The 25,154-nt window shown below is 34.8% G+C and overlaps 1 protein-coding gene across 1 annotated transcript in view; it reads left to right on the top strand.

Moving 5' to 3' along the window:
• LOC100891979 (neogenin) overlaps positions 1-25,154 on the top strand; it is a 66,528-nt gene that overhangs the window by 25,755 nt on the left and 15,619 nt on the right. Inside the window, exons 7-22 of the mRNA XM_030983010.1 lie at positions 4,123-4,381; positions 5,243-5,397; positions 5,782-6,072; positions 6,515-6,712; positions 8,349-8,459; positions 9,165-9,455; positions 13,195-13,351; positions 13,806-13,954; positions 14,642-14,668; positions 16,405-16,512; positions 16,987-17,178; positions 18,248-18,602; positions 18,986-19,158; positions 19,790-19,834; positions 22,126-22,191; positions 25,024-25,092. Coding sequence (XP_030838870.1) covers positions 4,123-4,381; positions 5,243-5,397; positions 5,782-6,072; positions 6,515-6,712; positions 8,349-8,459; positions 9,165-9,455; positions 13,195-13,351; positions 13,806-13,954; positions 14,642-14,668; positions 16,405-16,512; positions 16,987-17,178; positions 18,248-18,602; positions 18,986-19,158; positions 19,790-19,834; positions 22,126-22,191; positions 25,024-25,092 — 2,646 coding nt within the window. The remainder of the gene's footprint in view (positions 1-4,122; positions 4,382-5,242; positions 5,398-5,781; positions 6,073-6,514; positions 6,713-8,348; positions 8,460-9,164; positions 9,456-13,194; positions 13,352-13,805; positions 13,955-14,641; positions 14,669-16,404; positions 16,513-16,986; positions 17,179-18,247; positions 18,603-18,985; positions 19,159-19,789; positions 19,835-22,125; positions 22,192-25,023; positions 25,093-25,154) is intronic.

Genomic DNA, 25,154 nt, shown 5'->3' with positions numbered 1-25,154 from the left:
TTATTTAGTCATTGTGAGTGAAGAGATCAGGGACCCAGCTTATAAAGAGTTGTGATTGATTTTAAACAATGGCAGTTAATCACAACTCCTATCTCTTAAGTACACAGTTGAGATTGATTTTAAGTTGTGATTGATCACAGCTCTTTATAATACATGGTACTGCCCAGAACTACTTCTGGTCTATCTGGAAAAGGTTAGAGAAAAAAGAAGTTGTTTGAAGACATCATGACAACATTTCATAAAAATTAAGAGAATATATCCCAGATAGATCCCTAAACTAAAAGAGCTGGCTCATACTAAAAAACATGATCTTCATTCAGTTTAGAATACAAATAATAAAATTAAAAAAATTATTCAGTTAAGTTCGAATGACCTATATGTTTTTGGGACGTAAATAGTTTCCAGCCAGCGTCATATTTTCATTTACGTCATTAAAATAAGTGTTTTTTTTTCTTCTCCAAACGATACATCTCTTACATCAGGAAAAAGGCAGAGATACCAAAATAGAAAACAATCTTACATGTTGTGAAGGAGGGGGGCCTCAAGAGAAATCACCACATTTAGCTTGGTGAGAGTGAGAAAATGGCATCAAATATGGATTGGTTCTCACTGCAACCAAGATCAATATTTATATCTCATCACCTAAAGTGTGGGCAGTGGCCAGTGTGATTGATAGCACTAATCATGGGATTACAGCTTCAAAATTTGGGCCTGTTTGGAGGGAAAACATGGTCAGTAGACTGCCTTGTTTGTACGTCTGACCATCCGTCTGTCTCCATCCTCTCCCAATCCTCTCCCAATCCTCCTCCTCCTCATCCCTCTCTCCAAGTTTATGTCATCTATTTTTGCAGGAAGTTGATATGTTGATACAACTAAAACTAATCATGTTTTCTTTTGTCATGGGAGGATTTTCAATCATCATTTTCTGCATGGTTTGACATACAAGATGGCAGCTATTTGATTGAACAAAGACAGTTTCACAAGTTTGGTTTTGTGATCTTCAATCCATTTGCTATTTGTACAACCCATGTATTACTGTATGAAATAAACCAGATAAAGGCAGGCTATGGAAGTACAAATGGAAATGTAGTTTATTCACTAATGTCAAAGAGTGCCCTGGATTTTTTGTCTTTGTTAAAGGTTTTCTATGCATGATTTTTATGGGGATCTCAATAGTTCAAGACAAATGCATCTTCAGTCCAAAAACTAGATCATGTTATGATGGAACTGATAAATCAAAGTTAAGAAAGAATATGGAACTTTAGGGATAGTGCTTGCTGCTTGTCAAGGAAATGTATTTTTGTATTTATGATGTTCTTTCTTCAGGCTTATTGATGTTCGATGTACAAGATTTGACAGTCTTAGAAATAGAACAGCAAACAAATAAAACAAATGAAAAAACAGGAATAAAAACAAAAAACAAACAAAAACAACAACAGCAAATTCAACAGTGTTTTGATGAGGTATATTTCAGGGGATGATGTGAATTTCATAGATTAGAATCAAGATGGAAAGATTGGAGACGAGAAGATATATTGGCCGCTCAGAGTCAAAGGCAAAATAAGACTCAGCTAGTACCACACATAGCCGTCAGCTCTCTAGGCACTGAGCACAAGATTAATTGCATTGTCGGGCAAGAAGAAGGAGAAGAAGCGGGGCAACAGCTCAGGCTGTTTACCAACAAGCTAAGGCCTGCCCCAGGCAGATAAACTTAATTTGAGCCATATCTTGAAATCTATAGACGTAAATATATCTAGGGCTCAGCCTCTGTATGACTCTCAGACATGAGAGGCGCTTGATCAAATGTTACCGCTTTTGGGCTTTCTCCTTTTTTCTTCTAATTCTGACCCTTTTCTATTTTGTTTCCATTGTATATATTATTAGATGAATATTCCTCATGACTGTTGGCAGGTCATTGGGGAATCACACTTTAGAAGCAAAATAGAATTGCTATTTATGGCTTAAATAGCACTATCTTTACCCTTCATCTAATGTATTTTACACTATTTTTGGAAAAGTATAATTACAGTGATGTAGATCAGAATATCTAGAGGACTGTGAAACATACACCCTCATTCCAGCAGGTATCTAGATTATTGTTCCCTGTACTATTTACACTCTTGTGGCTACTTGCATACATTTTCAACACAGTTGCACATCAGTTATACCAAAATCAAATTATACCAACCCAGTTTACAAAAAATACTGCACAAAAGAAAACATATCAAAGACATCAAATTAAATTGTTTAATCATTTGCAGAATGTTATATCAAACCAGTACAATAGTGGTTTTGTATCGGTTCCTTCAAATTATGTTTTATCATGTTTATATCAAATCATTCAAGTGTTTTGTATGTGTTTAAACAATTAAAAGTTCCCAATCAGTCCACTATTCATTAAGGCACTCGTTCAGGAAATTTATATTTGTTTTAATGATGGAGATGTATTTTCTAGGGGAAAAATACATTAAGTCTCTTATTATCAATATTTGTATATATTGTTGACTATAAAAGATTATGATAAAAATGATAGAATGAAGATAATATTTTTCATGACATGACATGTGATATTAATGAGCCCTACCCCACCCGATGTCCCTTGGCCATATTTTGTGCATGGTTGTACGTACCTTTATTCTGATCCTCATTGATTTACATTATATGATGTTTTGTTATAGACTGCATTATTTTGTCTGTACATTAATGTTGCTGCATTTTAATTTTTCTCTGTGAATATGTGCTTCGTTTTGTGCTTTTTATATTTGCATTGACAAAATTGTAGCTGACACTGTGTTTTAATATAATAACTATGGTGGATTCACAATCCACTGCGTCATTACTGGATAAAGTCAACAAAAATATCAGCTGTAGCTTTTTTATATACCAAGGAGATAGGGGGATTTAATCCAAATTTTGGGTTGGGAAGGCTTGAATAGCATATCCAGGGTAATTTTTTTTACCCTACCTTATGGACCCTACTAATGTCGTTTTGGCCAATTTAACAACAACAAAACAATTTTGGATAGGAAACTGACCGTTATGGTCACTTTTGATCAGGGATAATTTTCCAATCATTATTGTCAACAAAGGAGATTCGAAGGGCCTTTTCTATCTAAAAATATGCCCTGATGCTAGAAAAATTGGTCAAACTGAGCTCATCAAAATCAATTTGGGTCATTTTTGCCAACAAATGACAATTTCTATTGATCTTTGACCAAAATCAGGCCAAAATATAAGTCAATTGATGGGTGGCTTTTGACATAAAAATTCAATATAGAAATGTACACTGATATCAGAAGTTTGGACCACTTTGGTCATTTCGATCAATGGCTAGTGTTTTGCTGCGCTGCACTGGTTGAAAGATGTCGCGAGAAGAACAACTTGCCTGTCACGGCTTGCCGGTGGGGGCGCTGTTACTTGTCAATCCACCATATTGATATATAACATGTGATAAGACATATGTATAAATTTGAAGAGAAATAGATAGCATGAGTATTGTGATTGACAATTTTTAACTGCATTGTTTTCCATGGGATACACTATTTACCTTTTATATCTATTGTGTGTATTTGGACAATTTTAATCAAGAAACCTAATCTTTTAACAGTTCATATGAAATAAACTTGGATATTTGTCAAATTAGCTGAAGAATACCTGATCATAAATTGTGGATGGAATAACTTATTGAGAAGTAATCAGTGGATAGAGAAATATCAAGCCCTTTATGTGTGCAAATTGGGATACATCATTACCACTAAAAGTATATATTATTTCATTCTCAATACAGTGTAAACTATGTGTTATCATAACATGATATATTTTAGCAGATTGATATTGAGTTCTCCTTTCAAGTGTTCTTATTCTGCATGTCTCATGAGTACTCCCAGTCTGCATGTATATGATCCTGATATGTAAGTATGGAATGCTTTATGTTTATGATTTTATATTGTTGCCATTTGTGACTTGCATGGTTGCAGCATGTTTTTATATATCGCATTTGTGTTTGTCTTTGTGTTTGCATGCCACTCCCCACCCCTCCCTTGATGATCCATCTCCCCCTCCCACCCCTCCCTACCCTACCCCACATACCCCCTCTGCCCACCAAACCTTCCCCCTGATCAGGAGTTGACCCCCCTCCACTGCCACTACCCATCCCCACCATACCTCGACCCATTGACGTGCCAGACCCCTTACCAACTGAGTTACCTGTTCTTCCTGATGAAGAAACTCCTACTGGACCCGTGGCTACCGCACCTCTTGACCTGAGTGCCATCAGTGTTCAACCTCAGAGCATCACGTTATCTTGGAGACCACCGACTGTTGTCCCAGGCTCTCTACTTCGATATCAGCTCTATCTTCAGAAAGATGAAGAGGGCGCCAGGTAGGTGATCTAATCTCAACCCCTCCCTACATCTGAAATATGATATCTCTGATTTTAATGACCAGAAAGTTCTAAAATAGATTTGTGCTAGTCCCAATTGTAGTTAATTGTTTTATTCTCTTTACTGGAACATCAATATTTTTGTAATTTCAGTGGGAAATAGTTTAGAAACTCATTCTATATACTTACCAATAGACATTTTATGAGAAAATTCCCAGTGCAAATATTTTTTAACTTCTGAAAATACATTTTGAAAATTTGTTTCTAGAAGAAGGATGATTTGAGTGGTGACAAGAAGAAGAAAAAAAAACACCTCATGCTTTTAAAGTTCAATGAGATTTTGTGGCACAGACAGGAATCTTATTCTTCATATTGAATATTTATATGATATTGAATGGCCTTGAGTGGGATACAAGGGCATATCCCAAGAGCTGGTACTGACTCGTGAAATACGCCCACCAGCTCTTGGGATATATTCTCAAAGCGAGTGCGATATACTCTTACTCTTGTGCCCCACAACGGAAAAATCTGTTCAGTATTATTATTATCTGTCTGAAACGTAGTATTTCAGTGTTCATTATTGCATTCAAATGCTTTTGTATGACTTGCACATTAAATATGCAGAGAAAAGACTTTCTTTTCCCGTACCCAAAATATTATAAACAATGCCTAAGCAGTACCTGTTGCTCCCCCATGGTCCCATTTTTCTTATGTTAATTGAGAGCTGATTTGATGAGATAACCACCTGTCAGTGACCATTAGGTCTAATCCCTCCTGGCCAAACTAGTGCAGATAGGCTTTAATGATTACGATAGATCGATCATAAAAGAGGAATCTATTATTTTGTCTGTGTTTTTATAGGAAGAGGCTTGTGGATGTCAACAAGGATACCTTGACTAAGATGGTGACAGATCTCTTACCCAATCAAGCATATCGTATATGGGTAGTAGCAGAGAATAACAATGGACTAGGAGCATCTTCTAATGTCATCATAGTCACAACGCCAGATGATACAAGTGAGTCCATTAGTTCATGATTTGTTACTGATCGGGTAAGAATTTAAAGCCTGGAATATTTTTCAAGACTGAGATGGAAATTACATGTTTATATGTGTACATAGAGACTTCTTCAGTAAATATCAGTTTTTAAAAATAAAAGTTTATTAGATTAATATTACAATTTTTCAGTGATATGAATTAAACTCATCTTCCTGGTGGCAAATGTGATATAAAGATGTGTTATGCGTTTAAAAACAAACGCATTGTTACAATCAAAGCAGTGAACTTGTTGTCTGGGATTTAATACTGTAATATAGGAAGTTGTAGAAAGTGAAATGATTCATTATGTTAAACATCCTGCTTGAAATACATACAACATACATCATTTTTACCAACTCCCAGGAGTGACACCTGATGAAGTGACAGACATGAGAGCAATCCCACTCTCCTCCACCTCCATGGAGTTGTCATGGCGACCACCCTTTGACACGCACGGTGACCTGATGAACTACATTGTTCGGGTGACTGATGAGATGATGGGGAGTACGATGGAAAGAGAGGTGGCGCCCTCGGACAATAGCCTCGTTCTTGACAACCTGGATGTATACACGCTCTATGAGATGACGGTGATCCCCTATAATGCTAATGGAGCAGGAGGAACCAGTACAATTGATGCCAGAACACCTGGGGCAGGCAAGTAGAACTAGAATGAGTAATATCTTTTGTTTTAAAATTCAAAGTTTTCTCTGTTCTTTTGTTTTACAATTGGTACTCCAATTTGTGTCAGTTATATTTTCACATATTGTCAACATATATTTGTTGTGGTTTAATAAAATTAATGAAAGAACTTCATGCCGTATGTTTGATAAAGTCAGAAGATGCCACTCTAAAAATAATTTGGTAACAAATCATTTGATGATATAGATTAATTTCACATTCTTTTTATATATACTTTTGAGGTGACAGTTTATAAAGAAGATTTTTGTAAGAAAAAGTTTTTCTTATGATGTGTACTCTAAATCTACTTTGTGTCGACCCTATACACATCTGAATTATTGTTTTTAACATGAAAGAAATACCAATGTAAAAATGCTCTTAAACCAACTTGAATCATATATTTTTGCTTTTCTTTTAGATCCAACGGGTATGCCCACTAATGTGAGTGTGAATCCTGCTCCAGCGGTGCCCAATGCCCTGGATATCTCTTGGGTACCACCTCCAATCCACGAGCGTAACGGAGAGATCATGGAATATAAGCTACGATACCGTGTGAGGGGAGGAGAGGGAATACCGGTCACCATAATGGGGAAAGCTACTTCATACAGAATAGAAGGTGATTATACATTCATCACAAAAATGAATCAAGAAATATAATTCATGATTAGAAATGTTTGGCATGATTTCCTTATTGATTTTTAAAAAAATTGTGTTCATATTTGGTGACGAGCCTTCTGCTCATATGAGAGCTGGGGAAAAATAAGACGAACTCTACAGATAAAGCTAATTTATACAAGGAATTTGTAATATAACTTACTTTAATTCCTTAATATATGAAGATTGCATCTGTCTGAGTCACATTATTTCATTCAGATATAACATGTAACTTGAATGGTAAATGCATTGAATTTAAAGTAGAACAATAGTAACATGTCCATGAATTCTGCCAAGTGCCTGAAGATGATGTCCAGTATGTTGACACATTTTTAGCTTTTCTTGAGAGCAAAACATATTTACGTTGAGTGGGGAAATAACTGCTTGGGGGATTCAACTCGATCACTTGTCTTGTACAAGCACACATTTGCATTTGAGACCCTCATGAATAGATGCATGAAATAAATAGACAAAACCCAACTACGCACTGACATTATGACAATACATGAACACCCATCCTACTTTTGAAAATGTAGAATTTCCTATAGAATTGAGCATAAATGCAAAATATCAAAGAGCCTTTCAAATAACCTGGTGGGAATCAATACATTCCATGTTTATGTTTCTGCTGGGTAGTTAAAATCTAGAGTTTCCTATAGAATTGAGCATAATTTGCACGATTCCAAAGAGCCTTTCAAATAACCTGGTGAGAATCAATATGTAACATGTTTATGTTTCTGCTGAGTAGTTGATTTGTGAGGTTTACAATAACACAGATTTGAACCTGAAATCTCATTGAACCTTGACTTAATAACAAAAAGGCTTTTCTGCTCTATGTTTATATTGTCATCTTATGAAATTTATATACTTTTTATGATTTTTTTTTCATGTGAGAAATTCAGTGTGATATCAGTTTATACCTGCTGAGAAGTTGAATCTCATAGTGGGAGCAGTTGAAGTATAAGCATAGTATTGGAGAAACTGACTGGGTTGTGTAGTTGCAGAATCTTACCCCCTTTAAATTCTCCTGCAGCCAGTTCAAATTTAATTTAAGCCAGGGTAATAATCGGGAGCGCCAGGAGTGTCAAGTCTGACAGACATGAGCGCTATACAAGAACCCACTATTATTATTATTATTTATCATAAGGTTTCCAAGATAACTGGTTAATCAATAGGTGTAGTTGCAGACACTTGCCTCTTCAAATTCTCCTGCAGCCAGTCATAAATGAATTATAATGAATTATAAGGTTTCGAAGATGAATGGTTAATGAATAGGTATGTTTAGACATAGTTTATTTGATAATTTTCACAGAGATGTGCAAAGTTTAAACAACCTTTGACAGAATGTAATAAATAATATAATGAAAATAATTCAGGAATCAAATTGATCAAAGAATCTTAGAATAATCAAGAACATTTGTAATTTGTTTTCAATAGTTATTGTTATGCTATATCTATGATGTGGATCATAATTCACAATGTCGAATATGAATATATCTATAATATTTAAAACTAATTAACTGACCAATGCTTGATGTTACTTAGCAGAAGTGATATTAAACATATGTTTGTTCTCTCCTCCAAACCAATGCACGTAGACCTGGAAAGAGAGACGGATTATGAAGTAAGGATAGCCATGGTTAATGTCAATGGGACTGGACCGTTCACTGAGTGGATCGCTGGTAGAACAGAGGTTCTTGCACCAAATGGTAAGGAAACTACATTTCTTTTTTTTAAATATGATTCTACAGAAGTATGTCCATCCTGAAACATAAAGTGTTTTACTTTCCTAACTGACTTTGTGGAACTTTGTAGATCTCAGCCAAGTCTTGAAATATTTCCTTCCTTTCTCATGAAATAAAAATTCTTTTCTCATAGCAGTCCATTTTCCTTTCTACTCACACTTTCCTCAAGGTGTCCAAAGGTGTTATTCTTTATGGGAAATCACTCTTATTTTCTATTGCAAATGCTCTTTTATTTCAATAATAATCCATTTCTTTCTGGTTACATTTTTCATTTTCTGTTGATAGAAAACACTAAGTCAATTGCATTCCCCCTAAACACAATATCTAGTAATAAAGCACATTTACAACACATGTAGGTATAGTAGTAGTATTCTTTTGAGGAAAATTCTGTTTCTCTTAACCCAATGAGGTCACACTTTAAGATGCTATATCATCCTTTCTGACTTTTCTATATGTGTTCTTGAAACTAATGGTCTTTGATACTAACTCATATTTTTCTTTTGTTTTTCACTTCTTTCTTATTTCATTCATTTTAATAATAACCCCTCTTCCTAATGCTTCAACCATGCTCCAACCTTCAATGATATCCCAACCTACTCTTTCCCAACCTTGACTCTCCCATCCTACAACTTCTCCTTGACTTGTTCTGGGTAATGGTTTCCCCGATAGAAAATATACCACCGCCCCCTCCCACCGTAATCGAAACGAGAACGTTTGCCCATCAAATCACCATGCATTGGAGTCATCCCGAGGCAGCCATAGTTCTGGTGGAGGGTTACATCCTTGGTTACGGGGAGAACATCCCTGACATTACAGTCCTTGAGTTGGACGGCTCCACCCGCTATGTGGAGTTAGAAAATCTTAAAGTGAACACAAACTATGTGATCAAGCTTAGAGCTTTTAACAAGGCTGGAGAGGGCCAGCCCGTCTTCGAGAATGTCAGGACAAGCACTGATGGCAGTAAGTTGGCAACATTTGGTTTATGCATGGCCGTCTCTGTTGATAGCAGTTGTGAAGTTGTTACAGCATGATATCGTCTATACGTCTCGTCGTGAATTCTGCATCTTGTTGCATGTTCTTTTACGAATGACGCATGTTGTGTTGTTCTGCATGATTTGATTTCAGTCTGTATGTTTTATCATATCGAATAATAAACTGTTAACTTGTGTTTACAAATGATAAAAGGCAAATGTTTATGATTAAATTGTTTAAGGATATGTATAAATATGTGAAGAACTGAAATTACATGTAGACTAATCTAGAACACATGGAAAGTTGTCAAATGGATGATTCTATGCAATATGTCCCATCAGGACATACAATGATTGACATTTATCCATACATTTCATCACTGAATGAAACATTTCTGGATCAGACTGACTAAGGGTAGTGATACCTGAAAGTACCTTTATTCAGTGATCATATCAAGAGATTCTTCATTGTGGGATAAGAATCACAGTGATTCATTTCGCTTTTCCCCTCCCAGACACAGGTGATGCCAAATACTTAATGATGATAATAATATCATGTAGAAGAGAAGACATTATGTCATAAGGGACACATTGTATGGAATCATACTATTACGACTTTTGGGGATTTGAAATAAATATATTCAAGGCAAGTTTTAGATATTTTCTGAAACTTCAGGTACATTGTATAATGCATACATGGTTCTTTGTGTTCTCCATTAAAGGATATTAAAAACCAGACATTTCTCACAGATTTCAATCGTAATTACTGAAATATATTATGCATAGTAATACTTATCCATGTTTCTTATTAGTGAATGGTTTAGAGAACTTGATATATTTGCATGCACTTGTGCATGTTTTTATTTTTGTAATTTCTTGGTGTGTACAGTATCAATATTACTTCATAATACAAAGAAATCATATGGTTTTTGAATGAGGATATTAAATGTAAATTACATCCGTATCAACATGTTATCAAGAATCTATTTTGATCAACAATTCTACGTCACTTCGTAGTAATACTTTGTGTTTGTGATCAATAGGGCGATGAATCTTGTGACTATAAATATCTTATCTAACATCTTGTTGCATGCCTGTAGTACACTGTCTGTGTGGTATTATCTTTTGTTAGATGTTGGTTTTTGTCATTTATATAACTGTTTTATCCATTAACATCAAACTAACCAATTATCAGTATACTTTCTTATAATGATCTCTGTCACTTTAATTCTTGAGACCTTGCTGATAAAGACTACAACAAATGCAGCCATGCTATACAAATTCTTTGATATTTCTTAATTGAGATATATTTAGAAATAAATTTTTAGCCATATTACAGAATATTGAAAGAAGCATCAAGCCTATAATATTATTCTGATCGAATGAGGTCTCAAACCTAAAGTGACAAAGATAGTGCATCATATTTCATGTTTGATCTATCAATCTTCTTTCTTTTAGAGGTTCGTCTGGGTCAATGCTCTCTCAAACATTCTTTCATCTCTATCTTCAGCATCTACTCTATTTTTCCTGTCATTTTTCAAACTTTTTCAAGCTTTCCAGATTCTTCTTTCATTTACCAACATCTATGCCTGACATTTTGTATTATACATCATCACATTACAGGCAGTATTCCCTATATCGGAATGGGCCTACCCCCAAGTAAGATAAATTGAGTTCTTTTCTTGAAGAACGTGGTGTTACGTATCATTTCAATAGCCCTTTTTTTATTTCATTCCCTTCTCATCGTCATCATCACTGTCATCATCGGCTTCATCGTTATCTTCACCTTGCTACATGTCTTGTGAAAAAAGGGGCTGTTTTCATCAAATTGTTTCTCCTCTACCATTTTTGATTTAATTTCTTTCTTTTCAGTCATTCTTACCTCGTTTTCCATCTGCTACTGCTGGTTCAGCATATATATGATTTGAACAAATTCCTAATCATGCATGGATAATGCCAATTACAGTTTATATCTCTCCTACTATGCATGGTTTCGATGTCTTCATAAGAATGTCTTGTTTATATGTATTGCATGCATTACCTGCACATTTAACTATAAGCATGATAAGTAAGTTTAGTATTTAAAATGTCTTTAGGTTGCCTGGTTTCTACTAGAAACCTTGCAAATACGTTAAGCAAAGTAAATGACTTTCTTTCTCTGATTTGCTGGTTAAAATTTGCAGAAAGATTTAATCAAGTTTGATTGGCAAATTGTCCACCCTTTAAAGAAAACACAGTGAAATAGCAAATGATACAAATAACGATAAGATAATGCTACTAATAATAACACTCGCCCATTCTTTGTTTGTATTGATGTATATGCCCTTTGCTTGAAATTTAGAACTATGCAAGAGGTAAAAAAGAGAAAGAGGAAGAAGAAGAAATGGAATGAGGATTAGAGGAGAATGAAGAAGAACCAAATAAGAAGAGAGGAAGTTGAAAAAGAAGATAAAGAAGAAGTTGGAATGGTTTGCAAATCACATGCCTAGAAGCTTTAGCTCAGTAAATTTACAATTCTGTTGTGTATTTGTGTTCTTTGTCAGCCGAAAGAAGTCGCACACTTGCCACTTAATGATGCATTTCTGTTTCTGCAGAACACTTGATGGGCCATTTTGACACACTGATGCATTTGTGATATTTGTGCCACTCGCTGGATTTGCATTAATTAATTATGTGGCTTTATTTGTGTTCTGCAGTAAGCTCAAGTCAGAGCATTTGTGATATTAGTTGTTTCTTATTAACTTAATGACTACTGAAGTCTTTACTTCCCATATTGGTTGATACAGGGGCTACCCATTTCATGTAGGCAATGGGTTGAAAATTATGAAAACTTGACAGTATTTTGAATGAAATACAAAAACTTTCCTCAAAGAGTATTTTTGATGATTGAAATATTTGGCTGCATCAGAGCAACAACAGTTAATTTTGAATAATATTTTCAATTCATCATTTGAGTTGAGTACAGAGATATGGCAGCCTTTTGAGCTTGAGAAGGTTCTGAAAGGTCTTGATTTCTTTCCATTAATTATACAAGTACAAATGATAAAATCTGTTCAACAGATAACTCTCAGTGTTTTGCCTGATTGCACTATGTAAAAAACCCTGTAAGCACACAATGTGAGATATAAAAGTGTTAATAAAGTGAGCAATATGTTGTTCTTCCAATGATGATGGTGCACCTTATATTTGTGTTTCTCAGTGTAATGGCTTAACCCTGGAACCAGTACTGCTAATTGACAACATGGCTGATTATCCATTTTATGTACTACCCTATTGCACAGTGCACATAATGTGATTCTTTACATGTGAATTTGATATGTCAAGGCTTTTTTATATTTGTACAGCAGGGGCCTTTCAAAAATAATAGAATAGAATATTATTCAAATAGAATAAAAGATTATGAAATAAACATGGGAAAATATTTTCTTAAAAGTAATCAACATTTTGGATCTTAAACGATATAATTACGGGTCATTTTGATAAAGACCTTTCTAAAAGCAATTTGAGTTTGAAAGATCTTTTCTAATGTTAGATGTTATACTTTGTTCTTTAATAAATTGATCATATTTGATTTCTGTCAACAGCTAGTTTAATTGCACCTTGTTGTAACAGTGGTGACTCGGCTTATACTTTTCCAATACTAAATTTAACAAATTACCTGAGCTTTGTAATGTAAAAAATGCATTATATTTTGCAGAAATGTAAGCATGTTTTTGTTGTTGTCCTAGGCACTGGATTTGAGAAGACCATGCAGACACCTTCAGAGTTGATAGCAACACCGGAGTCATCCAGAGCAATCCTGCTGACGTGGTATGATCCTAACCCTGCAAGTCTAGAGGAGGGAGTCATCAGATATTATTCCTTGGTCTATAGCAGGAACAATGGGTAAGGATAATGTTATCACGAAACTATCGTGTACGATCCTTTATTATTTATGATCAGCTCACAATATCCAAAATGTATGATAAGCATATTAAGGAAAGGAGTAAAATGTTTTTAGTAGGCATATAGAGCTATAAGATCTTTGACAGTATTAAAAGAAAGACATTATGGAGTCTTGATTTCTAGAATAGTTTCCTCTTTAATATTTGAAGCTGCTGCTATACCCATCACACTCAAGAACACTTTTACGTGGATAAGTTATAAATGCATTTAATTTATGATTGAAAATTCACTCGCTAACTTACAATTTTGCTAGCTTTGTCTTGTGTAGTTGTTTACTTTTACTTTTAATTGTTTTATCATCCTTACTTCCTTACTTGAAGCCACCCTGGTGAAAAAAAAATCTTAATTGAAATGATAATATAAATACATCTGTAATTTCTTTTTACCTTGACAGACCAACATACTATGCTAATGCCACACAGCCTCAGTTCCTAGTAACAGGACTGAAACCAGCCACCATGTATGATTTCCAAGTCATGGTTACTGAGGGTCAAAAAGCCAGTAAATTCTCTATTATCACCTCTGCAGAGACCATGAATGCAGGTAAGGGCTAGCTTGTTTTCTTTTATTATCTTAGTTCTTTCTTTCTTCTATTCTTTATAAATAGCCTATAGTTCATCTTTTAATTTAGAGCCAGAATGCTTTAAATCAAATGATTTTGCACAGAGTTATCACTCTTCTTGCTCTCAGCAAAGGATAAATCACTTATTTAAAAAAAAAATGAAGCTGTTCCAAAAATTGTTTCCGAGCTGTTAAATATCTGACAGATGGGATGCTTCGATAGTGTTTTTTGACGTCAGAGGGAAAAATCTAATATAACAACAAGTTTTCATTCCTGATTGTAATCTAGAAATCTAAAAAAAGATTGTTGTGCTGGTTTATGTGTAGGTACATAGTGAAAATAAGCAATAAGGCATTTATTTTGTTTCATTTAGACATTGACTTGAATAAAAGATATAGATAAAATGCTAGTACAGGACCTAAAATGGGCAACAATTTGCATTGTGAATACAAGAATTTTATATACATTTTTTTTGTAAACTCTATTTAACCTGTATTTACCTGTACTTGTAGTATTTAAACTTATTACAATATATGCAAATGAGTTGTTTAATAAAAACATACAGGTAATATATGCAAAGGGCCATTGTTTTTGTGTATAGTGAGTTGTTCCTCCCAAGCTTCTAAAATGCTTTAAAAAGTCTGCTATTTATATCTTTATATTTCTAGATATTATCAACCGCCACCCTTACCAAGGTACTTTGTCCAATAAATGAAAATTGTTAGGAATGTTGCATGATGATTAACAATTGTGCCCCATCCATCAACTGAGTAGATCCACTGTGTAAATCAAAGTGCAATGTTTTAACAAGTGTGCCCTGTCTGCAAATTGATTAGATTGCATTCTGTAAATTGAGTGCAATGTTATCAATTTAAGTCTACATTCAACGTGATAATCTTTCCCCATATGGTTTGTGCATCTGTGTAAGTCTTCATCCAAAAAATTGTTCAAGTGATTTTTTGTTTTATGTTATCCATGCTCATCGGCAGACCTATTTGTGCTTTATTCTGTTTCATCTGTTTGAAATGCCATTGATTTTTGTCAATATAAATCTGGCATAATAATGTGAGAATTTGATTTGTGGTATTCCCTATATCCCTATATAGAAACATTCATATCCTAAATGACAACTTTCTTCTTTTGTTGATATCTGGTCTAATAAAGCTAGAACATTTCTGGCATAATTTCTGTCTCTTGAATATCATGTCAATGTATAATTCATCATACATGTGTGGCAGTACTCCCTGTGAAACAATAAATGGTGTGCTTTCAGAAAGCATGGTTACAGTACCCTCTGCATACCAATAGGTAAACTGTGTGCAGGTGCCTTGTATCATAAACCCCCAAATTGTGCATGGTAGATCTTAAGAAAAGATTTTAGTAAATAATGTCTAATTGCTTTATATTAGGAAACTTTTTCTCAACTTCTATTAAATGAAGGGTAAAGAGGGGGAATTAGCTTATGCTTGTTATGTTGTAGGAAAATCACTCATATTTTCCTTCATCAGCCTGTGGATAAGATACAATTTCATCATGTTGATGACTGTGACTGATATATCGAGCTATGATTTATGGAAAATGAATATTATAAGCAAATTTAAACTGTATTCTGTAAGTTGAAATATACCAGATTTACAGGTGTAAATTGATCTCAAGTCATGTAGGTAATTACCAGACAAAATGAAAGTTAGAAGAATAGCAACTCAAGAATGTTATGAACAGAAAGCTAAAATCAGGCAATGTCAACGGAAGCTGAAGTAACAAAGCGTTTGAAAAATGACAGGCTGTGATTTAGTGCCGGAAAGTAAATGTAATACTATCCATTTAATGAAAAAGGGCTGCAACAATGCTAGCTAGAAAACTTCACTCATCTACAAATGTCTTACTGACCTAGCTATTCTCTGCCGACACAAAGAATTTGTAAGGACTCTCATGGTATTCTAGCTATCATTGCTACATAGTACAGACCAAGTCCATTAAACGGTTGGCAATATATTTACTTTCTGGCAGCCAATCACAGCCACTATGTTCCTTTAGCTTCCATTTATATTGCATGATTTAAGCTCATTATTGCAATTTAGTCTCATAGTTGCAAGACGTGAGGCTTTAATACATTTGTATTATTTTGTTGCTGTTCTTCAATTTTTATAGAACAAATGATCACATTAAAATGATGTTCATAAAGTAAGTACAAACTTATAAACTTATAAAACACTTTATATTGGAATCATGCAGTTGCCAAATGTAGTCGCACAGATTTGGATATTGTTTCAAAAGTGTTATGGTGTACAGTATTTTTTCCTCTTTACTGATTTAGAGGTTAGTCTAGCAAGTCTTCTTAATTAAGCTTTATTAATTTCTTGATACTTTATGTTTCCAAGATTGATCGTATTCAATAAGTTGATTAAGCTTTCTTTAAATTGTTTCTTAGTTCCAGATTCTGCGCCTCAGGAGCTGACAGTTAGTGATTTTACCAACACCTCATCATCTCTGGTTGTTGCCTGGCAACCACCTCTTCATCCTAATGGAGATGTCACACGTAAGCATGGACAAAGCAAACATAGTAATAGAGTCAAAACAGGGTAAAGTCCTGTATCATTCAATGTGATAGTGTTACTGAAGTAATTCTAATTTTCTAGTTTTTCCAGAGTCAAGCTCTAAGTGCATTTCTTATTTTTTGTATTATGTGCAATTATATGTATACAGTTATTATATACTTTGATATGTTTCTTTGTGCTTCTATTTCTAAGCATACTTCTACACTAAAGAAAGTTTATATGCTGAAAAGAAAGTTTTCATGTTGATCATGGACCATACAACTTTTGTATATCCCCAACATCTTATTACAAGATATGATTAGTCTTGGATCAACATTTTGTGGTAATGTCTCAAAGAAGCGATTTCTTTTTCTTTCTTTCTTTTTTAATCATATCTTTATTAAGTAATGCTCATGACTTACTGACATAATAAGTTGTATAATGTAACTAATACCTTTACTTTTGTATCCCACCAGGCTATATACTATTCTATGGACCTAAAGGCACAACGAATCCTTCAGAGATTGTAAGGCAAGAGGTTGGAGGAGAGACACTTACCACCTTTGTTCATGATCTTGATGCAAATTCAGAATATGATTTCTCAATTCAGGCAGTCAATGGTGCTGGTATAGGACCTATATCTGATGTAGTCACACATAGAACCAAAGGTAAAAATCTACTGTTTCTTGTCGCCTGGGGCAGTATTAAATTCAGTACAGGATTAAGCCAGTCTTTTACATAGCATATTGCTTGGTTGAGTAAAATGTCCTAACTCGTATTCAGATCACATCTCAGTGTTTTACTGAAGTAGGCTGACTTGAAGGCAAAATACTTAGGGATGAACACTGTGACGTTACAAGATCAATCCAAAACAATGCGATATTGATGTGTCACTTTAAAAATGTGCTGATATGATTTTGCACGGCTTATAACGACTGCATATGAAAACCACATGTGTACCAATCAAGGCTTCCATACTTTAATATTGGCTTAAGTCAGCTAGGGAAGTGTCTTAAATTTAGGATAAAATATGTAGCCAAAAGATTCAATTGAATACTAAATGTGGCTATTTTTCCTAAGCCAAAAACTGGGTAAACTACTCATATTTCTGACATAAGAAATCAATTGAATACCTGCCCTGATGTGCATTATAGACCTTACATCATTATCTTTACATCTGTTTTTAGCAATGAGGAAATTGATGTAGTTTTGTTTTCATCATGATCTCTCTTTGAAGTAAGTCCATATGTGTTCATTTTGTGTTGCAGAGGGGAGTTATCTGCTTGTAATCTTACAGGAAACCATATGAGCTGCATATGTCATTTGATGTAGTTATAGACATTAAAGATATATGTATAATTTATGATGACAATCAGAATTTAGTACATAGATATCAGAACTTAAGAAGGAATTACATTTTTACTAATTAAGCTGGATTGTTGACCAAGCAGAACTGGCGCCTTTTTAAATTGTCTGTTCTGAGCGAGAAGGGTATTAACTCTGTGTTGTATAAGTGCATCCCTTTGGATCCAAACAGATGTGAGTGTTTCTTCTTTTATTCTCTTTTATCTTTTTTTTATCATTGGACTATTTATGACAAATAATTAAAATCTTTTCTCTAAACTTTGCTAGTAATCCCACCTCCTTAAAAAATCATTGATAAAAGTTTTTTATTTTGTAAAAAACTTTGACAGTTTGTAATACAAACTTATCTGTTTTTGTGTGTGTGCCCCACAGGTGCAGGTGCAGCAGCCTACCCCGTGGATGATGTGGCGTTCCCCTGGTGGCTGTGGTTGGCTATTGCTCTAGCCTGTCTCTTCCTCATTGCCCTAGCCATCGCCTTGCTCTTCTGTATCGTCTGTGGTTGTTGTCGATGCTGTCTGAGATGCTGTCCAGGCTGTGCATCACTCTGTGATGATATCTATGCTTGCTTGGAGCCGTGCGGAGCCTGTCTCGCTGGATGCGCATCGGGATGCTGTCCATGTTGCTGCGAAGATGAAGATGACTGCGCCAAGTGCTGGACAAAGTGCTGCTGTGGTGTGCCTTGTTGTGTATGCTGTGGAAAAGATTATAAGGAGAGGAGAGCAAAAGCGTAAGTTCGGCTGCATTCTCCCTGTAAAATTGACATAATAGTGCATCCTTCGATGTGTATTTTGGCATGAAGGAGAAATTACCTAGCTCTTTGAATACTCATGCCCAAGATCACTCAGAATGAACTCTTTTTGAAACGTTTTGTTAAAAGAAATGTCCTGATTAAACAATGAAAATTATTTAACTCTCTGTATCAACTCTTTAACAGTCAGTTGAAAAGCTTCAAGATATACAATAGTGTAATCTGGAGTTTGTTCTCATCTATTCTACCAATCAGAAGGGCCTCTTTAAGAATCAGTGTTGGATGAGCAATCAGGAAATTTTGTGTAATCAACTGTACCATTGAGATCGTTATAATGTGTTTCCATTGTGTTCTTCTTTCAGAGAGCTGACGGGTTATAAATCTGTATCCAACGGCAAAGCCATTCACGCTACCAATGCCACCCAGGTGGAGGGGAATCCCCCTGATCTCTGGGCTGATGAACTCATCATGAAGCAGATGGGAGGAAAGAATATGGCTACACCATCAGAGATGGAATCACTTAATAAATCTGAAAGTAAGTCACTATTTACTGCCTTCTTTTTAATCCATTATGCTTGCTTTGTTAAATCCCAGTATTAATATGTCAGTGTCTTTAGAGTTTTAGTAGCCTCTGAACAATTAAGATTCATAACATTATTATAGGTTCTCATATATACAATTTAAAAATCTTAATCATAGATTATAGGAATATTACTTTGTCCTGTATAGATCTGCATCTTTCTTGAGAAAGAATATAAGTCTAAAGATGACTTGTTTTAGGCATAACAGATTATTTCTCTTAAATGACTTGTCCAGGATAGAGATTAGATTCATTCATAATAATTGCTGAGTATACTAGAGTTAACTTGCATTTAGATAGATGAATAACATACCCAGTCTTTATAGGATGTTGCTTTTGTATATAGTGACTCGTTTCCTTGAGATTCTTTTGTCTCTTTGATACCTTGGTTAAATCTTGGATTCTTCTATCCATGGACGTGGTGGGATTCTGTAAAGGATTAATACACCTGTTGGTGTGATGCCTTACCTTATGTCAGAAGTGGCTTCAATCCATGTCTCCTAGCTGCTTGGCTACTTGCTGTTAACACCTCTTTCATGTTAACGCTTTGCTCTTTTCTCTCTCTCTGTTCCGTCCCTCTCTGCAGTTGAAAGTGAAACACATTTTGCAAATCATGCACAGCAACAACAAGGTAAGAACAGAATAGAAACCTGACCCTGTCCCTTCTGTTTGTTTACATACAAAAAGGGTGTGATGAAACACTTGTGGCTATTCATACCTAGTACTTGCTGTATGATATTGGATGAATTGTATGTATGTGTGTGTATGTGTCTTACCAGTAGGCAGGTTAGATTCGTTCAGACTTGTTACCTGGTGTTAACTCATCGAGGACAGTCTAGGAAACAGCAGGACCTGACCATTAGCATTCACAGTTCACTCAAGAGATTCAAGTCATTCTCTTGAGTGCTTTTGTTCAAGTAGAGCATTGTGACAAGTTGTCCTGGCAACCAACATCATTAAAAGTACATCCCATGGAGCAGAACATCTTGATATCTCCTGCTAGAATGTGCATTTCATCCACATTTTCTCACATTTTCATATTATTCTGCAATAAAGCCAGTATGGTGATTCACTATCCGACTGACATGAAATGTGATTTTCTTTCCAGCTTAGATCTTTCTAAAGAAAAGCAGTAGCAGAAAAAGCACTGTCACTGGAACAAGCATTTGATATTATGCATTCATTATCATCCTTTCAATTCATCAATGATGTTTGTTTGTGTTTATGGTTCATTGGATATGTTCATTACCTACCCATTTTCAAAGATCATTTAAAATCATTGTAGTCATTTATGTTGTCATTATTAAAGTAATGCTCATTTTCATCACCAGTCTTGTCAATATCTAAATTTATGCTGGATGAAAATTCCCTGTCTAATTCTCATGATACATCATCATCTTTAGAACTGACAACATCCCCAGTTCCCTTTCATCAAAACCTCCATCATTATCATCATCATCATCATCTTTATCATCATCATCATCATCATCTTTATCATCTTCATCATCCTCATTCCCATCACAATCACCACCATTGTCATCATTATTACCATTGATGATAATAACACCATTTACTGTTCCTGCATCATTTTATGATAAAACCATTATCATAACACTCTATTATTAATCCACATCATCACTGGTGTCATCTTGTGTTTAACCAGTCATTGGTCATTGTAAATCCTCATTCCATACCCTCTGGTGCATGGTATTTCATTTTCAGAGGCTAATGGCAATTTCCGTCTCACAACCTTGGCTGACAAAGTCAAAAGTACTGCAGAAACGGTTGTTTCTAAGACAGCTGATAAAGAGGAGATCATCCTGAAGGGTAGCGCTAGCATGCCAAACTCGCCTCACCCCGGCAGAAAACCACCAGTCTATGAAGCAGGTATTGATTGCCATGGATTCTTAGAACAGCTCAAAAACTGCAAGTCTTTCCTGAAGATGAACGTGGTTGCTTAGAAAAGTGGACCTTAAGACCCATAGATTGTAGTCTTTGTGGTAGAGGTCTTCCTTTGAAAACAATATTTAGATGATCCTTCTTTTTTCTGCTTGCAAAAGTAGAAAAAAATCTGTAACGGCCGCAACCAATCAGCATGGTGGAACCAACGGGTCAGATGTAGAAGGAATCAACATCAATCTAATTTGTCTTGAAATCTTTCTCCTTCTTATTACCTCTCTCTAGGAACTAGTTAAGCTCAGGTAGTTCTGGTGAAGTAGAAAGTCTTCACTATAATTCACAAGCAAGAAGTCATCCATTGAAGAATCTGTCTTATTTTTTCTTCTTCTTCCAATAATCCTTTTCTTTTTCTTGTTTCAACTAACCTTGCAAGAGTAAAGCAGAGACAGGCATGGTTTACAAGAAGGGTGATATTTGGTTGTATTATTGAAAAGAAAACCTAGGGGCATATATGTACCAAAAGGAGTATATGAATGTTGAGAATAGCTGCATCCAATCTTTTTTTGTCAACTACGAAGTGTCACAATTTTAATGAACCATTAACTGCTTCGATGACACAGTGAAAAACAATGTTTCAATTACAAATGTATTTTAGAGGGTGTTGTAACAGTTCAGGTTATATACTAGTTGTGGTATCTTATAATCTCTTGACTGTCCGAAAATGTTTATGACCATACTACAGTTAAAGATTGATTCAAGATTGATCGAACAAGATACAGTTTTCATCCAGTATAGCACTCATTGCAAAGCATATTCTGCATTTCTCAAAAAAACAAATGTGATTAGATTTGGTGGTCTAACATGTGCTATTAAATTTATGTAGAAAATATAGGCTTTAGTGTTCCGAGATTTGTCAAGAAGATATCTTCAACATGATTTTAGCATGCATTTAGTTGCTAGTATGATAAGTGATACAATGCTTCTTTTATAAAAGCTTTCATTCTATCATTTTGGATCGCTTAGACCGTTACAGCTTCACCGATCGCCGTGTGTCTTTCGTTGATGTAGCACCCATAAATTACATCAGAGGTATACAATAGATTTCTGTGGATTGTAATAACTAATCATCATACACTACACACACCATGAAGAGTTACCACCATTAATCAATTGTTAACATATTAATAGTTTAAAAGACTCATCACACGTTTGTTTCATATCATGTATCCACATCTTCATTTATCAGCTAAGATATTTACAGGAGTAACATTTCTTTACTACAAGTAATTCCTTTAAAAAAAACATGCCATAATTATATAAAATATTGGTACAGTCCCAGTGAAGAGTTGTACTCTTGCTATAATACAGATTTGTGATGATCTGATTTAGTTCTTCCTCATGCTTGGTTTTATAAGGGTTGTTTTCATTATATGAATATCATCATTATGCTATACTAATCTAGCTGTTTACGAACAATTTTCGTACAAAATGAAATGTTCACAACTTTTCGTTTTATTTGTCAATTCATTCTAACCTGGAAGCCCCATTGAAGCACATTGATAAACCAGCTTCCCCTATCTATTCATCTCCAATGTGTCCGTATGCTGCTGTACCATGCAAGAAAAAGAAGAAACCAGGTATAATGTGGTCCACCTGTTGGTACCCCTCCTCTTTAATAATTGCCCCTACTTGTTACCCCCTTGTTACCCCATTATAGGGCTTCAACAAAAAATGGGCAGCCAAAATCCACACCCCATAAATATCAAGTTTGAACATACCGGTAGGGCTCGTGTTTACAGAAAGTAAACCAAAGGTTCAATCCTAACCCTCTTTCCAAGTTAGTTAGTATGGAGCCATGTTGGACAAATGAGGAAGATTCCTGATCAAGAGATAGCTCCTCAACTCTCCCTACCCCCCCCCTCCCCTGTCAATAAGAAAAACAAATATGAACCTATTATAGAAGTATGTTTGGGTTGAAAAGGGATTCTTGAAGTATGTTGATCAGACAAAATGAAATGTACTTGATACACTCTACAGGCAAAATATATATTAAACTTTTTGTGTGATAGAACCTTTATGTATCCATTTGTGACTAGCTGCAAATTCTTCACCCTAGTATTAATACTCACCGACCCCATAGTATCACCTAACTAGTTAATTAAGTTTGTTATACCATAATCCATTTATTGATCCCGCATTCAGCCTACATTCATTGTAGAACATTATTATTATTATTATTATCATCATCAAGATAATTGAAATTGTATAATAGTTAACATATAGACATAGTTCCGTTATGATTCATAACATTGAGAAGACTTTAAACTTTTGTATTATAGATAAGTATCTACTGAAAAATAATCCCATTATGAACTCCTATGATAATTATATAGCAAGAAAATCCATAGCTTTCTCATTATTTTTTAAAATAAATCATTTCTCCTTTTGTCATAATCGTAAGGCACATTGATCATTTAAAACACCAGATTTGTGTCATCAGGAAGAACATAATGCAATGAGTGGTGAAACATTCTTTCAAATATATCATTGTGATCATATTAATGCAAGAACAACTGTACAAGAGGAGCAAAGATGGAGCCTTTCTCCGTAATTATCTTGATGTAGTCTTGTATTGATCTCTCCCTCCTTCTTCATTACCAAACTCATGAAGATTCTCTCCCTCTGAGTGGTAAGATATCCCCGGTAGCCCTGGGGGCATCGGCTACTAGCCCCAGTGCAGACATGCCTTATAAACCAGGTAGAATACTTGTGAACACCCCCCCCCCCCTCCTTCAAGTATTGTGTAAATCAACTCTACCATCTGTTAAGATGTATTCCATTGACCCCAGTGAATTAATTGACAAGTAAAAAGAAATGTCTGTCTACCGTTGGAATATCAATACAGTAACAATTAAACTTGGTAGCCCTATGATAGCACTTCTGCATTAATATGTAGTGTATCTGTAGTGTTTAACCATTGGTATTGAGAATACCATAATCAACCCATTAACATTTTTGTACCATGTTTGCTAATCAGCACACACTCGTAGGCAGTTAGATATTTTGAATTGTGAATTGCATTATTAACTACGTCACATGTACTTATTTACATTTTTTAAAACATGCAAATATACTAATAACAATTTATCAAGTTTATAGAATATCAAAAATATTTCACACTTTGCGTAAACCAAAGTTTGGGGAATTAGTGTGACTGTGACATATATGTCAAAGATTCCTACAGTACCTGCTGCGCAAATCAATTTATGATCAATACTATGCTGTCATGACAAGATATTTTGTGGCTGAAAGTAGCTTGATTAGAGTTATCTAGAGGTTTGTAACATGCTTAGTGTAGAAATACAACCGATATACTTCCATCATATATAACAGTCAGTAATCAATATTTAGAAAGCACTCTTTTTTTTTTATCCATATATCATTTTTATGTCATATTACTGAGATATTGTACCAAGATTTGAATCATATGATTCTGGAATATGCTAAACTCTATATTGTTATACCTTCCTATACCTTTCATTTTGCAATTTTGGTATTTGTGTGTATTTTATTAGTGCATATTTGTTTTATCCCATGTAACTTCATGCCAAACTGAGAACAGAAATTTCATGATCACTTATTGACTGAGTTTCAAGAGCATTGATATTTTCATTGTGTCACAAGAAGTGGACTTGAATATATTATTTTTGACTTGTGCTTTTATTTTAAAATCTCTCTGCATCCAAATTTTGTTTTATTTTATTCAGTTGCATGTTTACTCAAATTCTGTTTTATAATTTTGACCTAGCATGTAATGATTTCATTTTGTGATGCCAGTGAATATTGTGCGAGTAGCTTAATTGTTTGCATGCATGTTTATTAGTACTTGCTTTGTCTTGCCTTGTGTTTGTGTATCTGTAGTGTCCGAGAGTTATATACCGACACAAAGGAGGCAGGTCCAAGAATCTGTGCAGAGAAGTGCACGTCCAGGTAATATACATATTGATAATTTATTTAAAAGTTGAGCGAATTTCAGTTTGCAGATGTACAGG

This window comes from Strongylocentrotus purpuratus, unplaced genomic scaffold (genome assembly GCF_000002235.5).
Source record: "Strongylocentrotus purpuratus isolate Spur 01 unplaced genomic scaffold, Spur_5.0 spur5_contig_827, whole genome shotgun sequence".
Lineage (NCBI taxonomy): Eukaryota > Metazoa > Echinodermata > Echinoidea > Camarodonta > Strongylocentrotidae > Strongylocentrotus > Strongylocentrotus purpuratus.
Note: the sequence above shows the minus strand (reverse complement) of the source record. Positions and strands in the feature narration are given on the sequence as shown.